The 25,784-nt window shown below is 52.9% G+C and overlaps 1 protein-coding gene and 1 long non-coding RNA gene across 2 annotated transcripts in view; both read right to left on the bottom strand.

The window, feature by feature from the left end:
• Window positions 1-1,506: 1,506 nt before the first annotated feature.
• LOC141983733 (uncharacterized) lies at window positions 1,507-7,428 on the bottom strand. Its single transcript, XR_012638487.1, has 3 exons — window positions 7,111-7,428; window positions 5,617-5,853; window positions 1,507-2,085 (listed from the first exon to the last, which is right to left on the bottom strand). It is a non-coding gene; the product is annotated as an uncharacterized LOC141983733 (long non-coding RNA).
• Window positions 7,429-11,776: 4,348 nt separating this feature from the next.
• LOC141984358 (L-gulonolactone oxidase) overlaps window positions 11,777-25,784 on the bottom strand; it is a 38,517-nt gene continuing 24,509 nt past the window's right edge. Inside the window, exons 7-12 of the mRNA XM_074947348.1 lie at window positions 22,150-22,257; window positions 21,440-21,516; window positions 16,461-16,610; window positions 14,596-14,760; window positions 13,406-13,496; window positions 11,777-12,187 (exon numbers count right to left, since the gene is read on the bottom strand). Coding sequence (XP_074803449.1) covers window positions 12,059-12,187; window positions 13,406-13,496; window positions 14,596-14,760; window positions 16,461-16,610; window positions 21,440-21,516; window positions 22,150-22,257 — 720 coding nt within the window. The 3' untranslated portion in view covers window positions 11,777-12,058. The remainder of the gene's footprint in view (window positions 12,188-13,405; window positions 13,497-14,595; window positions 14,761-16,460; window positions 16,611-21,439; window positions 21,517-22,149; window positions 22,258-25,784) is intronic.

The following is a 25,784-nucleotide window of genomic DNA, read 5'->3' as shown; positions in this document are numbered from 1 at the left end:
TGACAGATTTCAAGATTTCCAGCAATTTGGCCCAATGCTTTCCTTTTCTAATTAAACCTGAAAAGGTTCAACGAAAGCAACTTGGATTTGTCTATATTTCAGTGGATGGGTGCTGAAGATTTCAAAATGCAGCTCATTCAGTTAAAAAGCTCAGAATTGTGGGCATCGAAGTTTGGAGATCTGCGAAGTGCACTTGAAACTACCGAGAGAGATCATGTTTCAGAGTAGCAGCCGTGTTAGTCTGTATTCGCAAAAAGGAAAGGAGTATGAGTGGCACCTTAGAGACTAACCAATTTATTTGAGACGAGTTTTTTCATGAAGTTGATAGATTTCCACTCCATACGGCTAAATGCAGTGCCTTGCATAATGACAGGTTTCAGAGTAGCAGCCGTGTTAGTCTGGATTTGCCTCTGTTCTGACCAGCTGGACGCCCCTGTCAGTGAAATTTAACTGTTTGAAGAAAACTGCGTTTGCAATGCTTTCAGCATTTGGATCCACATACCTGTGTGAACAGGTATTTTCACACATGAAATCTGTCCTCTGTCCCTCTCCGAGCTGGTTAACAACTGATCACTCAGAAGCCTGTGTGCAGTTTAAAGTATCCAAATACGTGCCAGACATTGGAAAACTCAGCAAGGAAAAGCAAGGGCAAGGATCACACTAAACTGATAAGATCTGCATTTTAATTTAATTTTAAATGAAGCCTCTTAAACATTTTTAAAACTTTGTTTACTTTACATACAACGATAGTTTAGTTCTATATTATAGACTTATAGAAAGAGACCTTCTAAAAACGTTAAAATGTATGACCGGCACGGAAACCTTACGTTAGAGTGAATAAATGAGGACTCGGCACACCGACCCCTGTGGTAAATCTTGGTCCTAGTCAGGAGGGACCATTTTAAAAAAAGCTGAGAGCGCCAGCTTGAATCGTTTTAGATTAAATCATCCTCTGTTTTGCAATTAAAACATCTGCCATCACCAACACTGCCCACACAAGGTGCCATTTCATTGCTGTCTTGTGGGGCTTCATGCCTCCGAGACACCTCTTCCACAGGGAAATGTGTGTGTTATTGCACTATCCCTGCCGGCTGTGTGCTTACACACTCCTTGGGCTCCTTCTGCTGGCCATAGGCCCTCAGTGCAGGCTAAGCTGTTTGCCAGCCGGCCCACTTGCCCGAGGTCAATCAATCTGTCTGCGTGCTCACTGTGTGAACAGTTCTGGCAGTAATTGCACAACCCCATCCGCTCCTCTATCTTGATTTACCTCCTCACCCCCTCTAGCGAACTGGTTCCTGCTGTTCCAGGAGCAAAACCAGCAGCTGGTCAGCCTGTGCCTCGAGGTGAAGTGAACCCCCTTACGTACAGTATAATTTGCTTACTTAAAAAGAACAGGAGGACTTGTGGCACCTTAGAGACTAACCAATTTATCTGAGCATGAGCTTTCGTGAGCTACAGCTCACTTCATCGGATGAAGCTCACGAAAGCTTATGCTCAAATAAATTTGCTGGTCTCTAAGGTGCCACAAGTCCTCCTGTTCTTTTTGCGGATACAGACGAACACGGCTGCTACTCTGAAACCTGAAATAAGTCTGTATCTTGTTCACTTTCTCAGCACAGCATGAGGGGACATTTCACCTATATTTCATGTTCTAATTAATTAATACTACAATTAAATGTGTTTTAAATTCTAGATTTCCAACTCTTAAACAAGGGAACATAAGAACGGCCATACTGGGTCAGACCAAAAGTCCATTGAGCCCAGTATCCTGTCTTCCGACAGTGGTCAATGCCAGGTGCCCCAGAGGGAATGAACAGAACAGGGAATCATCAAGTGATCCATCCCCCGTTGCCCATGCCCAGCTTCTGGCAAACGGAGGCTAGGGACACCATCCCTGCCCATCCTCGCTAGTAGCCATTGATGGACCTAGAGAAAATAATTAATTGAAATAGCTCAATTAACACTCCACACAATTAAAGAAACAGATTTTATGATAGAGAATTTCTGATGTCTCTTTTTAAGAACTTCACATTCCCTGCAGCATTTTATGAATCCGATCAATTTCTCTGTCTTCATCCTGAAAGTCTGCAGAAAGAACAGCAGATTAAAACATGGTTAGTTGTCTCTCTTTTAAAAAAAGAATTGTACATTTCCCTTTATTACGTAGAGAGAAAAGTGTTCTAATCCCCCACACAAATGAAGGAAAACAAGGGTTACAATTTTATGTATTTAAGTGCTTTGCTAGATTGGGGCTTTAATACATTCACCTCATAGACTCAGACTTTAAAACCAGAAAGGACCATCATGGTCATCTAGTCTGACATCCTGCACATCACAGGACTCAGAACCTTACCCTGTAATAGGCCCCAAATCTCTGGCTGAGTCACTGAAGTCCTCAGATCTTGATCTAAAGGTTTCAAGATACAGAGAATCTCACATTTACACTAGTTCAAACCAGCAAGTGACACCTGCCCCACGCTGCAGAGGAAGGTGAAAAACTCCCAGGGTCTCTGCCAATCTTGCCTGGAGGAAAATTCCTTCCCAACCCCAAATACAGTGATCAGTTAGACCCTGAGCATGTGGGCAAGACCCAGCAGCCAGACACTTGGGAAAGAATTATCTGTAGTGATTCTGAGCTCTCCCCATCTAGTGTCCCCATCTCTGGCTGTTGGAGACATTTGCCAGTAGCAGTTCCGAATGGGCCATACGCCTTTGCAGACAACCCCCACTCTTATTAATCTATTTACTCTTGAGTTAATCATACTTAGCACCCACCTAGGGCTTTTCATCCGTAGAGCTCAAAGTACTTTGGAAAAGTGGCTAAAGTCTCATTATTCCCATTTTACAGATGGGGAAACTGAGCCACAGAGTGATTAACTGATTTACCCAAGGCCACACAGAAGAATGCAGCAGAACAGATGGTCTTGTGGTTACGGTACTGCACTGGTACTCAGGAGATGTGGGTTTGATTCCCAGCTCTCTCAGCATCCCTGTGACCCCTTAGGCAAGTCACTTATCCCAACCCTGCAGCCACTGAAATCCATGGAAAGCTCCCAGAATATTTAGGCTGCATGTGTGGAGGTCGGGTAGCTCTCAGGATGCAAGGCTGCCATGCAGCCTTCCCTGCTCCATCTTCAGCCCTTCCATGATGATCGTATGTGTTGTGTACTGGAGCCATGGAATACCTGCATCAAATGCAGCTCTTGCCCTCACAGGGACCTTCTGCGTTAGACCCCTTTTTCCGAAGGGTGGGAGGAGTAGTGGTGTGCCAAAGCTCAATCTTCCAGCCCTTGCCGGGAGGACGTTCCTGCTTCCCCCAGCACTGTGGCTCCATGTAGTAAGGCAGTGGACTTCTCCAAATAGACGTAGGCCAGTTCACACTTAAATGTCACGTCAGGGCCTGGTTCAGCAGCTGCTCATTTCCCATTTTGTATGTGTGCAACTGATTGTTCCTTCCTAAGTGGAGTACTTTGCATTTGTCCTTATTGAATTTCATCCTATTTACTTCAGATCATTTCTCCAGTTTGTGCAGATGATTCTGAATTTTAATCCTATCCTCCAAAGCACTTGCAACCCCTCCCAGCTTGTCCGCAAACTTTATAAGTGTACCCTTTATGCTATTATCTAAATCATTGATGAAGATATTGAACAGAACCGGACCCAGAACTGATCCCTTTGGGACCCCACTCGTTATGTCCTTCCAGCATGACTGTGAACTACTGATAACTACTCTCTGGGAATGGTTTTCCAACCAGTTTTGCACCCACCCTCTAGTAGCTCCATCTAGGCTGTATTTCTCTAGTTTGTTTATGAGAAGGTCATGCGAGACAGTATCCAAAGCCTTACTAAAGTCAAGATATACCATGTCTACCGCTTCTCCACTATCCACAAGGCTTGTTGCCCTGTCAAAGAAAGCTATCAGGTTGGTTTGACATGATTTGTTTTTGACAAATCCATGCTGACTGTCACTTATCACCTTATTATCTTCTAGATGTTTGCAAATTGATGGCTTAATTATTTGCTCCATTATCTTTCTGGGTACAGAAGTTAAACTGACTGATCTGTAATTCACCAGGTTGTCCTTATTTCCCTTTTCATAGATGGGTACTCTATTTGCCCTTTTCCAGTCTGCTGGAATCTCTCCCCTCTTCCATGACTTTTCAAAGATAATCGCTAATGGCTCAGCTATCTCCTCAGTCAGCTCCTTGAGTATTCTAGGATGCATTTCATCAGGCCCTGGTGACTTGAAGACATCTAACTTGTCTAAGTAATTTTTAACTTCCTCTTTCCCTATTTTAACCTCTGATCCTACCTCCTTTTCACTGTCATTCACTATGTTAGACGTCCAATCGCCACCGCCCCCCCCCCCCCCGGTTGACTAACAGGCCTACCCTGTCCTTGGTCTTCCTCTTGCTTCTAACGTAGTTGTAGAATGTTTTCTTGTTACTTTTTTTGTCTCTAGCAAGTTTGATCTCGTTTTGTGCTGTGGCCTTTCAATTTTATCCCTACATACTTGTGTTATTTGTTTATATTCATCCTTTGTAATTTGACCTAGTTTCCACCTTTTGTAGGACTCTTTTTTTGAGTCTCAGATCATTGAAGATCTCCTGGTTCAGCCAGGGTGATCTCTGGCCAGACTTCCTGTCTTTCCTACCCAGTGGGATAGTTTGCTCTTGTGCCCTTAATAATGTCTCTTTGAGAAACTGCCACCTCTCTTGAACTGTTTTTCCCCTTAAACTTGCTTCTCGTGGGATCTTACCTACCAGCTTCCTGAGTTTCCTTTGCCAGCATGAGTCTGACCTGATGGATTTCATAGCAATTGTGATTTTTAACTCTTTTTAGAAAATTAAAAAGACAGAATTTTCAGAAACGCTCAGTGATTCGGGGGGTGGGGGTGGGGCAAGGAGGGGAGTGTAACTTGATGCACCTTAAAGGGCCCTGACCTTTAGAAAGTGCTGAGCACCTGCCCGCTGACAATCAGGCCCCTTTACGGTGTCTCAAACTGAGGCACCCAAAGTCACTATTCGGGCTTGAAGACTTAGGCCCCGAATTCAAGTCAAGATAGTCCCTGCAATAGCCAGATGTGAAAAAAGCAGTGCTGAAATGGGGGAAAGCCCTTTTTATGCCTATCAGGGCCTGAGAATCTGCAGCTACCTTGATTTCGGATTCTCTGCAATAGAAACACTCCTAAACAAGCCTCCCAAACCACCTCTTAACTTGGGCAGTTCTCTCTCTGTACAAATTACTGCAGGATCATTTGATCACTGTTTAATTCCCAAATCTGCCACTTGGGGTCAGGCAAAACATTAGCCACAGTGTAGCCCTGGCTGGCCCTATTGCTGGGAAGCTTCCCTATGAAATAAATGTGCAGTTTGGGGTTGTCCCAGCAGATCTGAAGAGCCGCAATTACTGAGCCCAGCAGGCACTGAGCTGCTGCAGCTGGCAAATTACTAACGGCGAGGGGGGGGGGGGGAGATAAAAAACTTAGAGGGTTTTAGAATCTCTGTTCAGTTTATCCGTATTTCCCTGTCGTGCATGAGGGCACCCATGCAATCAAGGCACCCGCGAATCTCTATTAGATCTGGGGTTGCTATTTATTAGGAAGTATCTACTTACAGAATTGGACCCTTCTCCTGGTTTCCGAATCACCCCTGAGCAGCCCGTGACATTTACGATTTTTCTGCCTCCAGGCGCTGCCGAAATCCAAATTAATAATTAACCTGCAGCATCCAGGAGGCAGTGCTACCCCATTGCTTTGCCTGTACGTTTTCAGTGGGGATGGGTTAAGCCTTCTAAATGTAGCTCTCAGCCCACTCCACAGTTTGACTGGGTTTGTGTTTCACCACGGAAAGGCTGCAAAAAGGAGCAGAGGGGAGAGACCAGTGAAAATATACAGTGACAATTAGAGTGGAAGCAGATAATGATTGAAAGAGAGATCCTAAGACTTTGATAAAGAGCTGGTAGGAGAGAAAGAAATCAAGTACGGGGAAAGGAACAGAGAGTGAAAGCAAATCCAGAGCGAGCATGTGAAGAATGGAGCCGAGAGGAATATTCAAAGAAGAAATGAGTGCAGACAACATACAGTGCGGAGAGGAAGCAGCAGGTGCCAGCCAAACCTTGCAGGGAACAGTCTATTCCAAGTCCATACCCCAGAACTCCTTCAGCTAGAGACTCCTTTTTAGGTGACAATGGGGAATTGGTTTAAATTGCAGGGGAGAAAAAGGTTTGGGACTCAAACTAGCTTGGAGAATCTTCAAACAATTAGTCTGAGAGCTTTGTAGAACTGAAAGCTCGTCTCTCCCTAGCTCCCATCTCTGTGGCTTCGTTAGTCATTTAGCGCGTTACAAGACAAAGCGTGGTCCCTGCCCCAGAGAGATCACCGTCAAAGGCCCCCATCCTAACATGGGAGCCTCCCAAGTGACTTTATTATTTATAGTACGGTAACACCTAGAGGCTCCAACCAAGATTGCACCAGGCACTGTACAGACCTTACCAAGAGACTGTCTCTATCCTGGAAAGCTGACTGTTAGCATCGAGGTGGAAGGGGAAACAGATGGGAAGCCCATTGCTCCAGGTCACTCAGCGGGTCAATGGCAAAGCTGGGATTAGAACCCAAGTCTTGAGTTCCAGTCCACTGCCCTACCGGCTGGAAAAGCCTGCCTGGAGTAGGACGGTGCATGGACACCAGTCCACGGCAGTGAGCATCCCCCTGAAGGCAGACTTGGAGCTGATGAGATGCAATGCGAAATCCACAGGGACTCATTCAAATGGGTTTCGAGCTTTTCAGGGCAGGGACTGTGTTTTTACAGCGTGTCTGCACATCTGTAACACAGATAAACAGCAGTAACAGTGTGTGTGTGTGTGCAACACACACTCTCACACACACACCCCAGGAATCGAAAAGTTCAGAGATCCTGAGGACTTTGTCAGTGTCTAGCAAACCAGCAAAGCCTTGAGATTCTGCACCACATCCCTTGGGGCAGCGCAGCTGAGCAGAGACAGTGCCAGCAAACCAACCCCTCCATTCTCCCTGCTCGCTCCCACGAAGAAACTCTGCCTCCTGCAGTGATCCCCGGCCGGAGGTCGTGTTAAGGACAATTTTTCTCTCACCTTATCGGTGCTGGAGAAGCTGCTTCTCTGGTTCCGTTCCCTGCTTCTCTCCAGCCACAGAGGCAGCTGCTTTGTGCTCTATCCCTCCTGTTCACTCCTGCATCTCCTCAAGCCCTCGGTGCTCGACACCTCAGCAGCCCCCTGCGCTGGGATCAATTTGCAGCACCAGCGCGATGCTCGCTGCAGCTGGAGGAGGTGCTGAAGCAGGACCCAGTGACGTCTGCTCTAGCATCACTCAAGGAGCAGCATGTGCAGAGTGAGCCATTGGTTTGTAGTGCCTCACTCTAGATGGGTCAATCCAGCTGTTGTAAAATACTAAGAAATCGGGAGACGTTAGTGGAAGACTCGGATATGAGACGCTACGATGAATGCCTAGGTCTGCAGAGAATGCTTTGCGATCTTTTCTTCCCTTCTTGGATCTAAATCTACTGCAGTGTTGGTGTATCTTGTTCAAAAGCTGCTAGGGTTCATCCCAGAGGGGGCTGCATTGCAGTGATGGATAAAGTGATATTATATATTAGCTGGTTAGCTCCTTGGGACTGGGACTGGGCCCTGCTTGGCCCCTTTGGGAATTGCTGCAGTACGGAGGTTAAACAATCAATACGCACATTTCAGCACAGCCCCAGAAGTGAGGCAGGTGCTTAATGTCTGCAGAGATGAAGCTCCCGTCCAGCATTCTCAGGCCTAGATTCTACCTGTGCTCACCCCCAGGCATGGTGCCAGTTACCATTACTACTGTCTGTACTGAGCGTTACTAGTGAAAACACTGAGCACCTGCAGGATCGAGCCCTAATTTTAGATGGGATTGAACCAGGAATTCCCAGACTGGATCAGACCCGAGCTCCATCTAGGCCAGGGTCCTCCACTCCGACAAGGGGCAGCACCAGCTGCTTCAGAGGACGGGGGAAGAAATCCTGCAGTCAGCAGTGATGGGGCAACCTGCCCCTGGGGGCTCTTTCCTCCTGACCCCCAGCACTTAGTTTGGTTTATGCCCTGAAGCAGGAGGGTTGACGTCTCTCTGGTGCAATGGGAGGGTGCCAAACAACAGAGGGGCTGGGGTGAGGCTGGGCGAGCGCCGCAGGCCTGGGACTGGCTGGCGACTCGTGGCGTGGCACATCTTAGGCTCTGTTTGCACTGCACTCGGGGCAGCAGGGGTCGGCACACCGAGCTAGTTTGCTAAACGCAGCGGTGTAGCCACCGTGGCACAGGCGAGCAGCCCACGGACGTCCCCGGGGCCCTGAGCAGGACTGGACCGGAGCGCTAGCCGGTGCTGCCACCTGCCCTTACACGGCTCCAGCCGAACTCGCTCAGGTGCGGTTGCGTGTGCGGCAGTCACACCTCCTGCGGCAGAGTGGAGGGACCCCCAGAGATCTAGACACTGTTTTAAGGCAAGTACCTGCCACGCTCCGGTGCTTCTCCAGCCCCCATGACCGTAGTACTTGAGCACCCCCGAGTCTTTACTGTATTTACCCTCACAGTGCCCCCGGGAGGCAGGGCAGGGCTGTGATCCCCACAGTACAGACGGGGAACTGAGGCACAGAGACAGCCTGAGAGTGACTGCCCCCAGGTCACCCGTGCCACAGCAGGTCGCCCAAATCCCACGCTAGCCCCAGGTCAGCCTTCCCCTCCAGTGCCAGCCAGGAGAAGGCAGGGACAAAGACCCACATTGCAGGCCCCTGCGTTGTTTCTGCAAGGGAGGCTTCCTCCCCAGAACCCTTCATCTTCCTCACGAGATCCAGTGCCTCCCAGCTGGGAGTCACTGGCAAGTCACCCTTTAGCCCTGGCAGCCCCGGTGATCCTCCCCCCGGATGGCTAGCAGCATTCAGAGCCCCCATTGTGAGCCTTCTCCCAGGGGTGACTCTACCCATCAAATTTTTCTCATGGCGTGTACAGCTGAGCCGTTCTCACGTCAAGGGTCACTGCCGGGTCAGATTTCAGTCAGTGGCCCTGCATCCCTGTGTGCCAGGCTGCAACGCTACATTGCAATGCCACTCAGGTTTGCGGAGCCTCTCAAACAGGGGGCCTGGAACAAACTGCCCCTTTTGCCCCCGCTCTGGGATACCCCCTGGGTTTAACGGGCATATGGCTGTGGGCAGCACTGCTTTCTCCTGCGTATAAATGGAACCCACTGGCTCAGTTGGGTCTTCCTCTAGTGGCTGGTCCATAGAAGAGGATAACAGCCTGATAGATCTACCAGCGAAAGGAGTGACTCCTTTAGATCACACAGTAAAGCTTGTGCCAGGGAAGCGGATTATTCACTGTTATAGTTGAGCAAACAAAGACTTTGATTGCAACAGAGGAACTCGGATCCCCTGCACTAGGACCACTTAGGACAGTGGGGTGGTCTAGTGGAAAGGCACTGGCCTGGCACTCAGAAGACGTGGGGGTCTGTTCCCAGCTCTGCTGCTGAGTCGCCGTGTAACCCTGGGGCAAGTCACCTCATCTTTCTGTGCCTCGGTTTCCCTACCTAGTCTGAGGACAGTGGCCCTCAGCCACCGTAGTAAAGTGCCTAGAGCTCTCTGGATGAGCAGGTACCTAGCAAATCACCGCAGCACCTAGGCGGATTCTGCATCAACCCATCAAGGCTGTTCCTGAACAGAAATTCTCTGTGTTATTACTGAAGGAGCCTGGAACATGAGACTCAGTGGTGAGATTCTGACCGCAAGGAAGCGGTGCCACCCGCTCTCTGGACAGGATGTGCCTTCGCTGGCTTCTCCTGCTGTTTCTCTGAGATTCCTCTTGCAAAGCGCTGCCCCCCAAGAGCAGTCTCTGAGAAGCAGCCCGATCTCCAAGCAGGCTAATGGCCCAAATATACAGCAGTGGTACTGTCATAAATACAAAGGGCAGGGTAACCACCTTTCTGTATACAATGCTATAAAATCCCCCCCTGGCCAGAGGCAAAGTCCTTTCACCTGTAAAGGGTTAAGAAGCTCAGGTAACCTGGCTGGCACCTGACCCAAAATGACAAATGAAGGGACAAGATACTTTCAAATCTGGAGGGGGGTAAAAGGCTTTTCTCTGTCTGTGATCTGATTCCTTTGCTGGGAACAGATGAAGGATGCAAGCCCTCCAGCTCCTGTAAAGTTAGTAAGTAACCTAGCTAGAAAATGCATTAGGTTTTCTTTATTTTGGCTTGTAAATTCACTGTGCTGGAGGAAATGTGTATTCCTGCTTTTGTGTCTTTTTGTAACTTAAGGTTTTGCCTAGAGGGATTCTCTATGATTTGAATCTGACTGCCTGTAAGATTATCTTCCATTCTGATCTTACAGAGTTGTTCTCTTATCTTTTTTTGTTCTCTAATAAAGTTCTGTTTTTTAAGAATCTGGTTGGGTTTTTTTGGCTCTTAAAAATCCAAGGCTGGTTTGTGCTCATCTCGTTTATTCTCAAGCCTCCCCAGGGATATTTTGGGGAAATAGGAACTCCAAGTGGTCCTTTCCTGGATTGTTTGTTAAATCACTTGTTGTTGGCAGCGTTTACCTAATCCAAGGGCAAAGACTTTGTGCTTTGGGGAAGTTTTAACCTAAGATGGTAGAAATAAGCTTAGGGGGTCTTTCATGTGGGTCCCCACACCTGTACCCTAGAGTTCAGAGTGGGGAAGGAACCCTGACAGGCACCTTCATTGCTCATAACTTGCTTGGGCTCTCATCTTGTTTTCATGCACAGCACCTTCCCAATTAGCTTTTACATCTGGGAGGGGGAAAATAGCCCTTGTAACAAATCCACTGCTGGCCTGGACTTCAGGACTGTCACCACGCTGCACCGCACAGACACTCAGAATTGCACATTGACATTTCAACTCCTCCTTCTCTAAGAGACCAGACCAGTCTGCTCTGAAGGAGAATCTCCCTTAAATGTTTACACTATAGGGCCTGTGGCACACAGTATGGCAGTTCTTAATCCATCCAGCACAGGGCAGTAGTAACACGTACACACACAGCAGTTTATTACAATATCAATAAACTGTCTTACGGCTTGTGGTTTAAATTGCTATGCACCAGCTGCCGCCAGCTTTGGGTGCCCCTTGCCAGTTTACGGTGAGAAAGCTGCACTCGTAGAACGGTGAGAGGCTCACAGATCGGTGGCAGAGCCCTAGGATGTACAGGAATCCCTGCCATATCATGCAGGGAAAAAATGTGTATGCATCACTTCCCCCCCCCCCCCCCCCGATGCTTAAGACTCTGCATCTCCCAACACCTCAGCTTTGTACTTGCTACACAGCCCGTCGTGCTCTCCGCCTCCCAGCCCCTTGGGGAGGTGGGGAAGGAATTTTGCAGCTAGGGAACAGATAGATGAAGCCACTTGCCTAAAGTCACACAGACTGTCTGTGCCAAAGCTGGGAATCGAACCTAGATCTCCGGGTTCTGTGCTTCAACGCACTATCACACTTGCTCTCCCCAGCACTGGCCCTTTTCTCCTGGAGCTTGAACCTGTGACCTTGTCATGAGAGATGGGCCTGGATCCAAACGCCCTGGACTCTGGGGAAGCCAGGCTCTGAGATACCAGAACCAGCCACCTGTATAATGGAGCTAAATCTGCCTCCTTTCAAACCTGGGCCAGAATCCACAGAACTCCTGGCATGCAGATAACGCCCTGACCAGCACTTTCTCCAGGAGTGGTACCTGGGCAAAGACCCCTTGATCAGCACATGATCCGACAGCACAGAGCCTACAGACTGTTTCCATTCACTGATGGTTCTTTATTGATGTGTTCTCTCTGACAATGTGTTCGGAGCTGTACAGGACACTAAATGTGGACAGTCCCTGACTCAAGAGCTTCCAGCCTAAGAGATGGAGATGGGACATGCTGGAAGCCCAGAGAGATAATGGTTAGGTTCTAATCTGGGGGACATCACGGAAGGAGCAAGTCTCACAAGGAGCATCTCTAAAGGACAGAGCATGGGAGATGGGCTGGCAAGCTTCATTTCTCTTCTCCAGCGTCCTGTCCTCCCTTAATAAAACACCTTCTCCAGGTACGCGTTCAGGAACATGCCGGTGGGATCCAACTCCTCCCGGATGGTGCAGAACTTCTGGAAGCCGGGATACATCTTCTCAAAGTCCTTCCGGGTACAGGTGTGAGCCTACAAGAGAGCGACTGTGTCACACAACCCCTGCCCACAAACACTGAGCAACAACAACAGCAGACATGAGCTCTCCGCCCGCTCGTCTGGAGAGATCTACAGGCGCATACACAGCCCGGGGCCAAACACAGCAACAGAGTCCCGACCCCAGAGGCTTTACAATCAGAGGGGGACTAGCTGGCTCTGTCTGGAGAGGAGCAGCACAGGGTGGTGTGGTTGTTACAGATGGAAGGTCTGTGACGTCCAGGGGTGGCAGGAGCTAAAACATACAGTGAAACCTGCCCTGAAATCCCCCTGCCTCCGACACCTTTAGGGACATCTCCCCTGCTTTGTAAACCCAGGTCTGTGGCTCATTTCCAAGCCCAGCCTTGAGCGTCCACACTGCACGGTAAACCCGGGCTTACAATTGCTGGGCCCGGATCTTCCAGTCATGCTAGTGTGTCCACACTGCACAACACAGACCTTCTGACTCAGGTCCACAGCTTGACCTGGGTCCACACTGCTGCACAATGCCAGGGGTTGGACCTGATTCACAGCAGGGCCTGGGCTCTGACCCACCCCCTGGCGGGGTCCTAGGGCCCAGGCTCTGAGTACTTGTTGACCTGACTCAGAGTGATTGGTGTGTGGACGGAAGAGGGACTTGGTCTCAAACCTGAACCAGAGCCTGGGTTCCGTGTGCAGTGTAGACAGACCCTCTATGTCTAAAGGGACCACTTAGCTCATCCATGAGATTCTAAAGGCCACGTTTGCCCTCATGAGTCCAGACTGAAAGCTAAGCCAAGCCACCCCTTCCCCCATCTCTCCTTCGCCCCCTGCCCTAGGAGGACCCTCACCTACCGCCCGCCCCTCCTTGAATCTACTGAGGCCTTTCCCGGCCTCCAGGGGGACAATGACTGATTCATGCCACCCCCACCCCTGCCTGGCCCCTAGCCCCACTGTCCTGTATATGGCTGGGAACCCGCAGCAGTGGAAATGGGGCACATCAGAGAGGACAGGCCGGGGGGTTCCCAGATGAGCCAGATCAGGTCTCTGCCTCAGTGAGCATCCAGGCAGGCCCCACTGCCCCTTTCCACCCACAGCAGCCACCCTCCTCGTTACCCTCAGAACCTGGAGTGTGGGTCAGGCCTGTCTAGTTCACGGGGTTAAAGAGCAAGGGCTGGGCTCAAAGACCAGGGCTCTGATTCCGCCCTGAGCCCACGGGCCAGGCTGCATCGGTACCTTTGCCCAGTGCGGTCGCCCCCCAGCCTTCTTCATGATGCTCTCGTAGGCCAGCCAATAGTCCAGCCGGGGCACGTCCTTCCCGTAGGGCCTGAGGGCACAGGGCAGAGTCAGTGGCTAGCAGCTCCCTCCGTCCCCCTTCACAGAGGGCTTCTTTGGCATTAAGATGACAAAGGGGGTACACGACGACAAAGGGGGTACATGACGACAAACTCATTCACCTCTTACACGGACGGGCCACTAGAAGGAGACAGAGCTACCCTCTCCTTCACAGAGGTTGTGGATTTCCCCCCCTGGGGGATGCTCATGGGACCCACGGGAGTTTGAGCCCCTGGGCTGGGTGCACCGTCAGCACTGGAGGTAGCAGCCGCTGCCACACGAGCTCAAGGACGAACCCCAGCTGGGTAGGGCCTGGGTAGACTCTGCTCCAGCTCAGACTAGATGGGCCAGAGCCGCGCTCTGTCTCCAGGACTGGATTAAAACTGAGCCAAGGGCACCGGGGTGAATGTCAGGAACACCTTCCCGTGAGGGAGATGGATCTCTGCCGGGCACTGTCCCGCGGGAAAGACCCATCGCTTGGGACTTTTAACATCGGTCAGGACAGAGCCCCTGAGAACAGGGTAACATTTTCGGGTCTGTGTTTGTCCAGCACAATGGGGTCCTGGTCCACAACAGGGCCCGTAGACATCCCCACAATACGAACAATTAAGTAACAATAAGAATTCCCAGTGGGACAGGACCCGACAGCTCTTTTAATCTGGTTGTCCATGATCAAACCAACCAGCTGGGAGTAAATAATAAACTCAACAGTTAAAATCTCCATGACCCAGCCCGTATTGTAATCCCCGTGTGACATGTGGGGAAACTAAGGCACAGGGAGGCGACTTGACCGGCCCATGGTCCCATAGCGACAGAGCTGGGAACATAAGTCAGGACTCTCAAGAGAGGGGGCAGTTTTTCTGCCCCTGGGCAGCAGAGGAAGGAAACTCTGGGGTCACCGGCCCACCAACTCCTAGCGGAGCACGAGCAGCGAGATCCGGATCGGCCGAGCCGTCGACGTCTGGTAACACCAGCTTCCAATGTCCACGTTAACTCTGCCTTGTGCTGCAGCCCCCGTCCTCTCGGCCCCCGGCCCCGCCAGAGCCAGAGCTGGCCGCAGCCCGTTCCTCCCGGCCCAGCCCCCGCTTTACCTGTACATAATGATGTTCGCGTAGCAGCTGTCCCTCTGGAAACAGGGACTCAGCAAGACGTCGTCCCCCCGAGCAAAGCGCACCTCCACTGGGTAGTGGGCCACCACTCTGGGGTTGTTCTCCAGCACGGCCTTCAGCTCCAGCAGGGCCTCCTTCGTCTTCTCACTGCCCAGGTGCAAACGGCCCCCAGGGCGCACGTTAGCATTGGAGCCACCATCTCGCTGCTGTGCCTCAAACCACCCGTCCCCCCAGCGGGGCGAGTTCGGAGCCTGACCCCCCTGCCCCCAGCGCTGCAAGGGCGGGGGCTGCGGGTCAGGGCTGAGGGGATCAGCAGAGCGGTTGGGGAGGGTGCCCATGGCTGGAATAGCAGGGGGGCTGCGGCACGCTGGCAGAGCAGAGGGGGGAAGCTTTCATAGCTGCCTGCATCACACTTGGCTCTAGCTGGCATTAAAATCCCTCCCTTTTGTGAGTGATTAATTTACGGAGTCGTTATCCATTTAATTTACGGAGTCGTTATCAATTTAACTTACGGAGTCGTTATTAGAGCTAAGCCGGGACCAGAACCACCTTCCAGCCTCTCGCCACCAGCAGAGCTGGTCCCTGCAGGACGGCCGCTCAGGCTAACAGGGAAGCGATGCCGCTCTGAGTTTTCTGTGCATGTGGTTGGAGAGATTCCCCCCACATACACACGCACCCAGGGTTTAACCCCAGTGGCCGGGCCCTGCATTTCAGCGCTTCATGCCCGGTGTGCTCTCAAGAGGCGACGAATTCACCCTTCTGTGTCTGTTTGAGAGGAACATGCAAATGGAGGAACCAGTTTGGGTCCTAGTGCGCCGGTGGCTGGGTTACCCACGTGGGGTGGGAATCTGCTGATTGGTCCCAAAAAATGGAACAAAACCAGAGTGTGAAAGCAGTAACCTGCTTCGAGGAGTAACCCTCCAAGGGTATTAGGTACCTGACCTCAGTGGGAGTTAAGCCACAGGGAGTTAGGATCTGGACCTAAATTCTGTGGGTCTCTTCAGGTTTTCAAGTGTCAGGGGGGTAGCCGTGTTAGTCTGGATCTGTAAAAGCAGCAAGGAGTCCTGTGGCACCTCACAGACTAACAGACGTATCGGAGCGGGAGCTTTCGCGAAACCTTATGCTCCAGTACGTCTGTTAGTCTACACGAAGCCACAGGACTCTTTGCCGTTTCATGTCTTCAGTAGTTCAAGGCTCTCTCAGCCCTGCCCCCACACACCCCTAAGCTGTGCTGGGCTAACAACTTGCTCAGTCACTGGGGGGGCAGGCGGGGGAAGGGGGAGGCTTCCTTTATACATCCTTGGACATGCCAATTAATCTAACTGGCTAGGGCAGCCATGTGACCTACAGCAGTGCTCCAAGCATGCCCTGGTCCCGGGTTGATGAGACACAAGCTGCGCTGTAATGGCTAGAACAGGGATTCGTTAGTGAGGCAGCTGGATACAGACAGACCCTGTGTTTCTCTCAGGTCTCTGCTGCCAGCATCACAGCACAGTGGGGCCCCGTAAGCCCTGGCCTGGGCCCAGCCATCCTGCAAGGATTGCTGATTACCCCAGAGCCTGGCCGTCTCGCAAACCCCCAGCCTGGACGTCCGTGTGCTCTGGGGGCATCCAACAGTCGCTGAGCAGATGAGTCACTGGAAGGAGCTTTCCCGAGCCTGGCTCCTGCCTGAGCGTGACTGGGAAGTAGGAAGAAAAGAGGCACCGTGCAATCTCTCCCCTCCCGCTAGCGTACGCACGCAGGACTGGGCCATGAAGGGGTGCAGAGCTGCATTGCACGGCCAGCAGTTCCCGTACAGCCCCTTGCACGGTCTGGGTGTGGTGGGGGGGTTCCGCAGAGCCGCTTACATGGGGATAGCCCAGTCCTGGACGTGCTGTCTGAAGCGGCACTCGTAGTTGAAGATCTTGTAGCTGAGGTTGACGTGCTCCACCTTGCCCGTGAAGAGGAGCCAGAAGAAGAAGCGATTGATCCAACACACCAGGACGGGCAGGAACGTGCTGCCGGGGAGACAGAGAGATCAGGGCCGGGGCAGAACCATGGAGAGCACATCTCAGGTCTGCCTCTGACGAGGGGCCAGGGCTCTCCAAAGAGGTGGGTGGATCTGACGGCCAAGCCAGCCCCTCAGTAGTTCCCAAAGGGCGGCACCACTCGACCAGCTGCCCCCTGAGGTCGTTAGGAGGGGAAGGGGTGATCACAGGCCACTAGGTCCCCTTTAGGAGACAGAAGGAGGCCAGGGCTGTCTCAGGGTCTGCAAGGCCAAGGGGCCCTGCAGGCCAGTTGGGGTGGCAGGAAGGAGGGTACTTGGGTTGAGCTGCCTCTAGTGCACTGTTCAGTCATTGCCCTCACACCCCAAGCTTGAGATGCTGCGCCCCCTTTTCTGGCCTTGCACCCCAGCAGAGATGTCAGCCTCAGAGCACTGCTGGGAGCCAAAGGGGCCAAAGCTCGCTCGGACATGCCACCCCCCTTAGAATCAGAGCAATGTCGGGCTGGAAGGGCCCTCGGGAGGTCCTGGAGATCAGCCCCCTGCGCCGAGGCCGTACAGTCTTGAGGCTGCAGTGACAGTGCCCTAGAGGGTTCCTAAACCTCCTAGTACCTACAGAGGAGGAGAGAGGAGGAGAGAGTAGGCTCTTTAATCTAGCCAAAGGTAGATCAAGGCAAAGCAGCTGGGAGTTGAAGCGAGATAAAGTCAGGCTAGAAATAGGATGCACAGGATTAACTGCAAGGGTAATTCATCCCTGGGGCAGCTCACCTAGGGACATGGTGGATTCTCCATCATGCAGAGTCTGTAACTCAGGCCTGGGTGTCTCTTTCTAACAGATCTGCTCTAGCTCAGCCAGAAGCTCTGGGCCTGATGTAGGAATCACTGGATGAGATGTGATGGCCTGTGCTCTGAGGAGATCAGACTACTCAGCGTACTGCTCCCCTCTGGCCTTACACATCTATCAGTCTGGACCTGTGTGAGCAGGAGGAAGTTTCAGCAAAACGCCCTCAGGAAGCCCAGATCATGGGCCTGATTCGTGGCCAGTGAAACTCCACCATCTGGACGGGAGCTGGAACATGGATGGCTCTGGCCCAGGGAGTTGAAATGCCTACAGGACCCATGCAGCCAAAGGAAATCCCTCACATCAGGAGCTGTCGCTTGTATGCCAGGGACCCCCAGAGTCCCCAGCTGAGATCAGGGCCTACTGGGCTGGGCAAACACAGAGCAAGAGACAGGTGGGGAGCAGCCTGGCTCAGGGGCTAAGTGGATGTGAAGTAACAAGCAAAGACAGGTTTCCACAGTCAAACACTCACACGCTGCATTCCCTCTCCTTGCCCTCCCACCACCATTCAGCCCCCAGCCCTTCCCTGGCCATGTGGCTCTAAGCTTGGGGCTACCTGGGCAGTGTCAATCAGGGCTGGTTTCATCCACTAGAGGGCAGCATAACACAGTATTTCAGGGGTGGGCAAATCTTTTGGCCCAAGGGCCACATCTGGGTATGGAAATTGTATGGCGGGCCATGAATGCTCACGAAATTGGGGTTGGGGTGTGGGAGGGGGTGAGGGCTCTGGCTGGGGGTGCGGGCTCTGGGGTGGGGCAGAAATGAGGAGTTCAGGATGCGAGAGGGGACTCCCAGCTGGGGCAGGAGGGGTGTGGGGGGGCTGGGGGTGCGGGCTCCAGCTGGGGGTGCGGGCTCTGGGGATGGGGGGTTTGGGGTGCAGGAGGGTGTTCTGGGCTGGGATTGAGGGGTTCGGAGGGCGGGAGGGGGATCAGGGCTGGGGCAGGGGGTTGGGGCGCGGGAGGGGTGGGGTGGTTCAGGGGTGCAGGCTCTGGGCAGCGCTTACTTCAAGCGGCTCCCAGAAGCAGCAGCATGTCCCCCCTCTGGCACCTAGGTGGAGGCACGGCCAGATGGCTCTGCTGCGTGCTGCCCCGTCTGCAGGCGCTGCCCCTGCAGTTCCCATTGGCCATGGTTCCTGACCAATGGGAGCTGCGGAGGTGGTGCTTGGGGTGGGGGCAGCATGCAGAGAGGAGCCCCCTGGTTGCCCCTCCGCATAGGAGCCAGAGAGATGACATGTCGATGCTCCCGGGAACCGTGCGGAGCGGCCCCCGACTCTGCTCCCCATCTGGAGCGCCGGACCGGGGCAAGCTCCAGACCCCGCTCCCCAGCGGAAGCTCGAGGGCCAGATTAAAATGGCCGGTGGGCCGAATCCGGACAGCGAGCCATAGTTTGCCCACCCCTGTACTAGTTGGTTTCCAAGGGCCCTGCACAGCCACAGTACAAGGGCTGAACAAACCCCAGTGGCATGTTTGTCTGCTCAGGGAAGAGGCGGGAGATGTAGTTCAGGGCCTGGACTTAATTAGCTGTTTCCTGGGCACTAACTCCCCCAAAACACCCAACACACAAAGCTGGCAGGTAGCCAATAGTGACCCCGTGAAATCACATCTGATGGTGCCTTTGCCGACAGCCTGCTCAAAATCCAGGCACTCAAGGCACCTGCCAATTCTCTGTGGGTGCCCTTCACGCGAGGTGGCTGCTGTCGGCAGACAGTTATCCACACAGGTTCACACAGAAATAAAACTAAAAGATTTCATTGGGGGCATCCAACAAGACCAGGAACCACTGGGTTCCTCCTCTCCCCTCACACTGTAAACTTTACCCTCTCTGACTCTGCCTGATGCACCCATGAGGCAGCCCGGCTCTCACAAGAACAGCAGCTCTAGGGAGCAGACTGTGCAGAGATCGCTCAGCTAAGGATGAAGAGTTACTGTCCCCTGGCTGTGTCTGCATCGGCCCCTCATCCTGGCTGATCAGTGGGCTCTTGGTGACAAGGCTCAGGCTGGGAGTAGGTGGGGTAGCCCTTTCTGCCTTCAGCACCTCTGGATTCTGAGCATTATTATTAATTATTTATATTATGGTAGCACTTAGGAGCCCTAGTCACGGATCAGGGCCCCAGTGTGTTAGGTGCTGTCAAAAACTCACTTCTTCTGTGAAGCCTTTGACCACTCCTCTGCCATAAGCCAGTTCCCTCCACATCCAGTATGGACCACTTACATCTGATCTGTTTAGATCTCAAGCTCCTTGCAACAGGGACTGGCGGAAGCTGCAGCTACCTGGGGAGTTCGTGGCTGTTGCCATGTGATGTACTCTGGCTACTTGGTACTTCATGGTAACAGCAGGGATAGAACTCAGATCCTCCTGCTCCTAAAGCACAACCCCTCTTACACATCTAAGCTGAGGGAGAATCTCCCTCAGCAGCAGAGATTTGCTGACACACCCAGCTGAGTGGTTTTGTTTTTAACAATAGTCCCAGGGCTTTCTGCACCTCTGGAAATGGATGCGTAGGGATGTAGAAAGGAAGTAAGGGAAAGTTCCCCCTTACTCTGACAATGGGTATCTGGAGAGTTTATTACTGCCTGGTGGTGATTTGATATCATGTTACACCTTCCATCCTAGCCAGGCCAGTCTCAACCATCCTCCCTCCCCGAATTCGTAAGAACATAAGATAAGAATGGCCCCAATGGGTCAGACCAACGGTCCATCTAGGCCAGTATCCTGTCTTTCAACAGTGGCCAATGACAGATGCTTCAGAGGGAATGAACAGAACAGGTGATCATCAAGTGATCCATCCCCTGTCATTCATTCCCAGCTTCTGGCAAACAGAGGCTAGGGACACCATCCTTGCCCATCCTGGCTAATAGCCATTGATGGACCTATCCTCCATGAATTTATCTAGTTCTTTTTTGAACCCTGTTATGGTCTTGGCCTTCACAACATCCTTTGGCAAGGAGTTCCACAGGTTGACTGTGCATTGAGTGAAGAAATACTTCCTTTTGTTTTAAACATGCTGCCTATTCATTTCATTTGGTGACCCCTAGTTCTTGTGTAATGAGAAGTAGTAAACAACACTTCCTTATCTACTTTGTCTACACCAGTCACGATTTTATAGACTTCAATCATATCTCCCCTTAGTCGTCTCTTTTCCAAACTGAAAAGTCCCAGTCTTATTAATCTCTCCTCATACGGAAGCTGTTCCAGACCCCTAATAATTTTTGTGGCCCTTTTCTGAACCATTTCCAATTCCAGTATATCTTTTTTGAAATGGGGCGACCATCATCATGCTGGCTCCTCGCGGGGTGGGGACTGGCTCCAGTCAGTGGGGCTCCAACCTCCTCGTAGCAGGGGGCACACCGTCGTAAGACGCGTCCTGATCCCATTTGCCCTCCCCGTGGCCCCACCCCAATCCTGGAACAGCCCGACAGCAAAAAGTCACATGAAGAAGTGACTGAGCAGCTGGAAAGGAGGAGGACGAGCCAGCACCATGCAGCCAGCCAGTAAGCGTCCTATGGGTGACCGTCTGGAATCCCCTAGCTTACACGGAACATTGTGGATTCCTGGCTATTTAAAGGGGCAGTGCCACCAGTTTCTAACAATACCGAGCATGTATAGGACGCTTTAGATCTTCAAAAACTAATCCTCACAACCCTCTGTGTCCCAAACCCAGCCATTACCCTCATTGCACACATGGGGAAACTGAGGCACAGAAAGTGTATGTGTGTGCTGACTTCTGAGGTCAGCAGCAGAGCCAGGACTAAAACTCAGGCAGTTCCAGACGCCAAGTCAAGTTTCTTCCACCCCAGATCAGGTGCCCTGACCTAATTCAGGTGGAACAGCTGGTTGCCTCTTCTCCTAGTACTGGATTTATTCTGTAGACGCAGGGAACAAACGAAGAAACGTAAATCCTCAGCGGCCTGGCGTGCTGCGTCAGCATATCCCCAAGTGGATTCCTTAACAGCCATACCTGCAACAGGGCGCCATACCAAAGCGCGACAAGAATCCATCCCTACCTGATCCAGAGCAGAAACTCCAGCAGATAGTATCCGGCAGCGTAGTCCCAAAACCAGTTGGCGGAGGACGAAGGAGGCTGAAAGGTATCACATGAAGACTCTGATCAGAGATTTCCCCAGGCAGGAGGAGACTGGCAGCCCATGCCACCTTTGCCTCTCTTTCCAGGACATTCACACTGACGGCAGGGAGCGTAAAACGGACGCTAGGGAATGAGGGTGGCAAAACGGACCTGCCCCCGCTCAAATCTGGCCTGGAGACTGGGGTCACACTCTTGTGCAAGGCATCATGGGGTCTTGGGTACAAGAAGCGGGTTCAGTCACCCCTCTCAGCCATAGGAGGGCACCCCCGGTAGCACAGCGCCCCCGATGGGAGCGGCTTGGAATGCCACGGACTCATCACCACCATTTCTTCAAGCGTGTTGGGAGACTCCAACCCAAGCGTTGGCCAGGCAGGGCCCTCTTCAGTCTGTCACAGGGGAGGAGATCCCAGCCCCGGGAGAGGAGCCCAGCAGAAGGCCCTGAGCCTGGCTCTCCCTGAGGCATGACTGGTGCCCTCTGGCATGGTGGTTTCCTCGACGCTGGGGTCTGGCATTGTATCTCAAACGGTGCCTGATCTGGTTTCTCATTGCTGCCAGTGCGCGTGTCCTTCCTCGCCCCACCCCGGGGCAGGCTGGAAGGCAGGCTCAGGGCTGCAGGGGGCTGGGCTGTACCTTGTTGGTATGATCCTGATAGATGACGCTGACGTTCTCGCTGTGGGGGAACCACAGGAAGCGGAAATATTCCGACCGCCGCAGGTGGCTGTCGAGGTTGTCGAGCACCTGCGCGGGGCAGAGAAAGAACGCAGTGAATGGGCAGGAGGCGGTGATGGGATCCCCCCCCCCCCGCCCCGAAGGACGTGGGTTTCATCCCCATTGCACAGATCTGGAAGCGGTGGGATTAGCGTCACACAGGGAGTTTGGCAGAGCAGGAGCTTGAGGCCAGGTCTTGGGCTCGGACGCTGAACTCCTTTCCCTGCCCAGGCTGGGTAACAATCGGAGCCCCCCAGTCCCTGAGGCCATTTGAAACGTTGCCCTGTCGTGTCCAGCCCCTTCTCCACTGAAAACCCACAGCAATACCAGGCCTGCTGTCCCAAAGGAACAGTGCACCCCAGCTCGCCCTATTCAACTCAGGACCAGCTCCCCGGGAGCATCACAGCACTGAGATAGACTGATAGTGAAAAGAATCATGAGTTTATTATCAAAGGCCAAGAATTAAGGGGCAGTGAGTAAGGATCATGGGAACAGAAGGGTTACATGATCCTTTCCCCTCTCACATTCTGGAGCTCAGCTCTCAAGCACCAAGGAGTTCGGAGCGTGGCCTGGCAGGCATTCCCAGGAGCCCACCCAGTGCATGGCGCCCATCCACTACTGTCTGTACGCTCTTTGAGGGCAGAGACTGTTTTGTGTCCCTGATCCTCTGGCGCAATCGCAACGTTAGTAAGTGCACTGCCCGTAATTCACTCTCACTCTGGTTTTCACCTTTGTGTTATCTAATCAGACTCACAGCACGTCTAGACAAACTGGGGGTAAAACTGCCCACACCCAAGCTGCAGTAGCACCTAGATTATAAACTCTTCAAGGCAGGGATCATTCCCTGGGAACGAGGGCACTGCAGGGGGTGGGTGATGTACGAGACCAGGAGCAGGCATGATTTAAACAACGCCACCTTCTTAACGCAGCAGCTGCATGCTCCAGCCTCAGGCTGCAAACAAATGAGCCGGCAGAGGGCTCGGGGCTGGCAGTGCTCCCAGTGCTCAGAGCCAGATTGTTACGGGAGGAGACATCTGCAAGCTCCAAAGGCAGCAAATCAAGCAAGAGCGTCAGTTGTCACTGTCCTACCCAGTGTCGCCGCTAGGGAATTCGCGATAACAGCATCCACTGAATTCAGACGCTCGGCTCCAAAAATCCCAGGTCTCTTCAGCGTATGCTAAAGGAGAATCTCTGGTTGTTGGTTACAGTCTGGGGTCTATGGCACACAGTTGAGCAGTTCAGATTGCATCCCGTAGAGGGCAGCGGCATATTAGCCCATATGTTACAGGCAGCAGACAGCCAAGAGCTGCTTCACTGGCCCTGGGGAACTGTTCACTGATGGTGGGTATCTTGTCCTGGCGCTCAGAGCTCAGCACTTGGGACAGATCGGGGCCTGGCAGTGCGGGGAAGTCAGATGCAAAGGTACTTTGTGATGGAGATAATAACTATATTAAATAGCAGCCCTGCCCTGCCCACCAGACACACGCCCTGGGGAGCTCAGAACCTCCAAGACGGTGCCTGCGATCAGAGTGAAGGCTAGTGTGGTCTGCAGCCGCCTGGCCACGGGGCTATAGGACCAGCCTATCCCTGTGCAGCCAGGATGAACCAGACCATTGTTACAAGGTTCTCTGTGCAAAGCAACTTCTAGTCCCCCTTCTGTGGGAGTTGTGTGTGGATGCTGTCCAGGGGCCTCGCGCTATGTACACCACGGGTCAGGTTAGTTTAGCTGCACTGCTCAGGGGGGTGGTTTTTTCACCCCCCTGACCGACATGGTTACACTGACCTAATTTCCTCGTGTCAACCAGGCCTGAGTTCTCTGGTGTCCACTCAATAAGAGAATTGAGCCCACTGGTATCAACAGGTTATTCAGGTCACACACAAAGGGTGCGTCTACACTGCATAGCAAACTGGGCTTGGAGACTGGGTGTTTCTAAGCCTGCACTTGAGCATCCAAACTACATAGTAAACTCGGGTTAACAGCTGCTGGACCCAGTCTTAGCCCTGTTAATGGGTCCCACCCTGCGCTACACGGACCTTCCAGCTCGGGTCTGCACTTGGGTTGCATCCACACTGCAAAGTGACGGGCTTGGAGCAGAAACTCAGCCAGACGGGCTCTGACCCAACCCCCAGCAGGCTCATATTTGCTGACCAAAGTCAGCCTGATTTGTGTGTGGACAGAAGGGGGCTTGGACTCAAACCTAAGCCAGAGCCTGGGTTTAGTGTGCAGTGTAGACATACCAGGTTAAAGCCAGATCCTCAAGGGCATTTAGGCACTTCGCTTCCATGGAAATCAACTGGAGTTAAATACATTTGAGGGTCCAGGCTCAAGTGACTCACCCCAGGTGACACAAAGAGTCTGTGGCAGAGCTGGGAACTGAACCCAGGTATCCCAAGTCCCACTCCAGTGACTCACAAGGCTGTCCTGCCCCTCTCCAGCGGCCCTAGACGCCTGTGTGAGGAGGGCACTCCTTACATAAGAGGCAGCATGCAGGGAAGCATGACGGGGCTGGAGGGAAGCGGATGGATGGGTGATAGGCTGGGGTCACTGGCTGAGCGGGGGGAAGAGGAGTGTACTGAGATTGTGAGCTCTCTGGGCCAGTCTGTTTGTACAGCACCTAGCACTGCGGGGGTCTGCTCCACGATGGGGCCGCTCAGCGCTATTGAACGGCCAACCGGAGAGGCAGGAGGCTGCACCGGGGAACGAGCCGGGGACGCCAAGGCAGGGCAGGATTCTGAGGACAGTGCGACTGGCCATGACCACAGCAGCCCAGAGGCTGGAGGGGAGGAGAGTGGCCTGAGGGGTGGGGGGGCAGGAAGCCATGGGAGGCGTGGCGGTGAGAGGGCCGAAGCTGATGGGAGAGGGCTGCGGGTGCAGCCAAGGGGGAGGAACGTGAGGGGACAGTTATTGATGGCCGGTTCAAAGAGAGTGGAAGCTGGGAGGGGGACGGGGCTGTGGCGACAGCTGAAGAGGGGAGCAGGCTCAGCCGCCATGTTGCAGCGGGGGGAGACAGCTGGCTGCTATCAGGGGGCTGCTGGGCTACAGAATCCCCCTCCCGCTCCAAATGTCGGCACCTCCAGCCCTGCCAAGAACAGGAGATGCATTTCCTCCACTCCCCTGCAAATCCAACCCCCACCCACCCATAAAATGCTCAGCAATCCGTAATCCCCAGTGGCCAGCGCCCTCAGATCCCATCTGACAGACAGCACGCCTCATCAGCGCCTCCCCGCTCACTGCTACCACTTCGGACAGGTCTCCCATCCAAGGACTGGCCAGGCCTAAAGCTACCTAGTGTCACACGGGTGGACAAGATTACTCGCTAGGTGCTGTGGGGGCCTTCACTCCTAGGGGCACATCCGCAGTGCAAATGGCCGTGGTCCCCTCGATACCAGAAGGGCTCTGCTGATTGACACCAGCTGGAGCTCCAGCCCCGTGTGTGTCGCTGTTTGGCTCTGTGCTCTATCTCCGGGAGGGGTGGGGAGGCACCTGCCTGGCTGCCGAGCAGCCCCCTCCCCCTGGGAGCAGCTTGTCTTCGCAGAGTAGCAGAGCTGTGATGGAA

Source organism: Natator depressus, chromosome 3 (genome assembly GCF_965152275.1).
Source record: "Natator depressus isolate rNatDep1 chromosome 3, rNatDep2.hap1, whole genome shotgun sequence".
Lineage (NCBI taxonomy): Eukaryota > Metazoa > Chordata > Testudines > Cheloniidae > Natator > Natator depressus.
The sequence above is the reverse complement of the archived record's forward strand: the minus strand, read 5'-3'. Positions and strand labels throughout refer to the sequence as shown.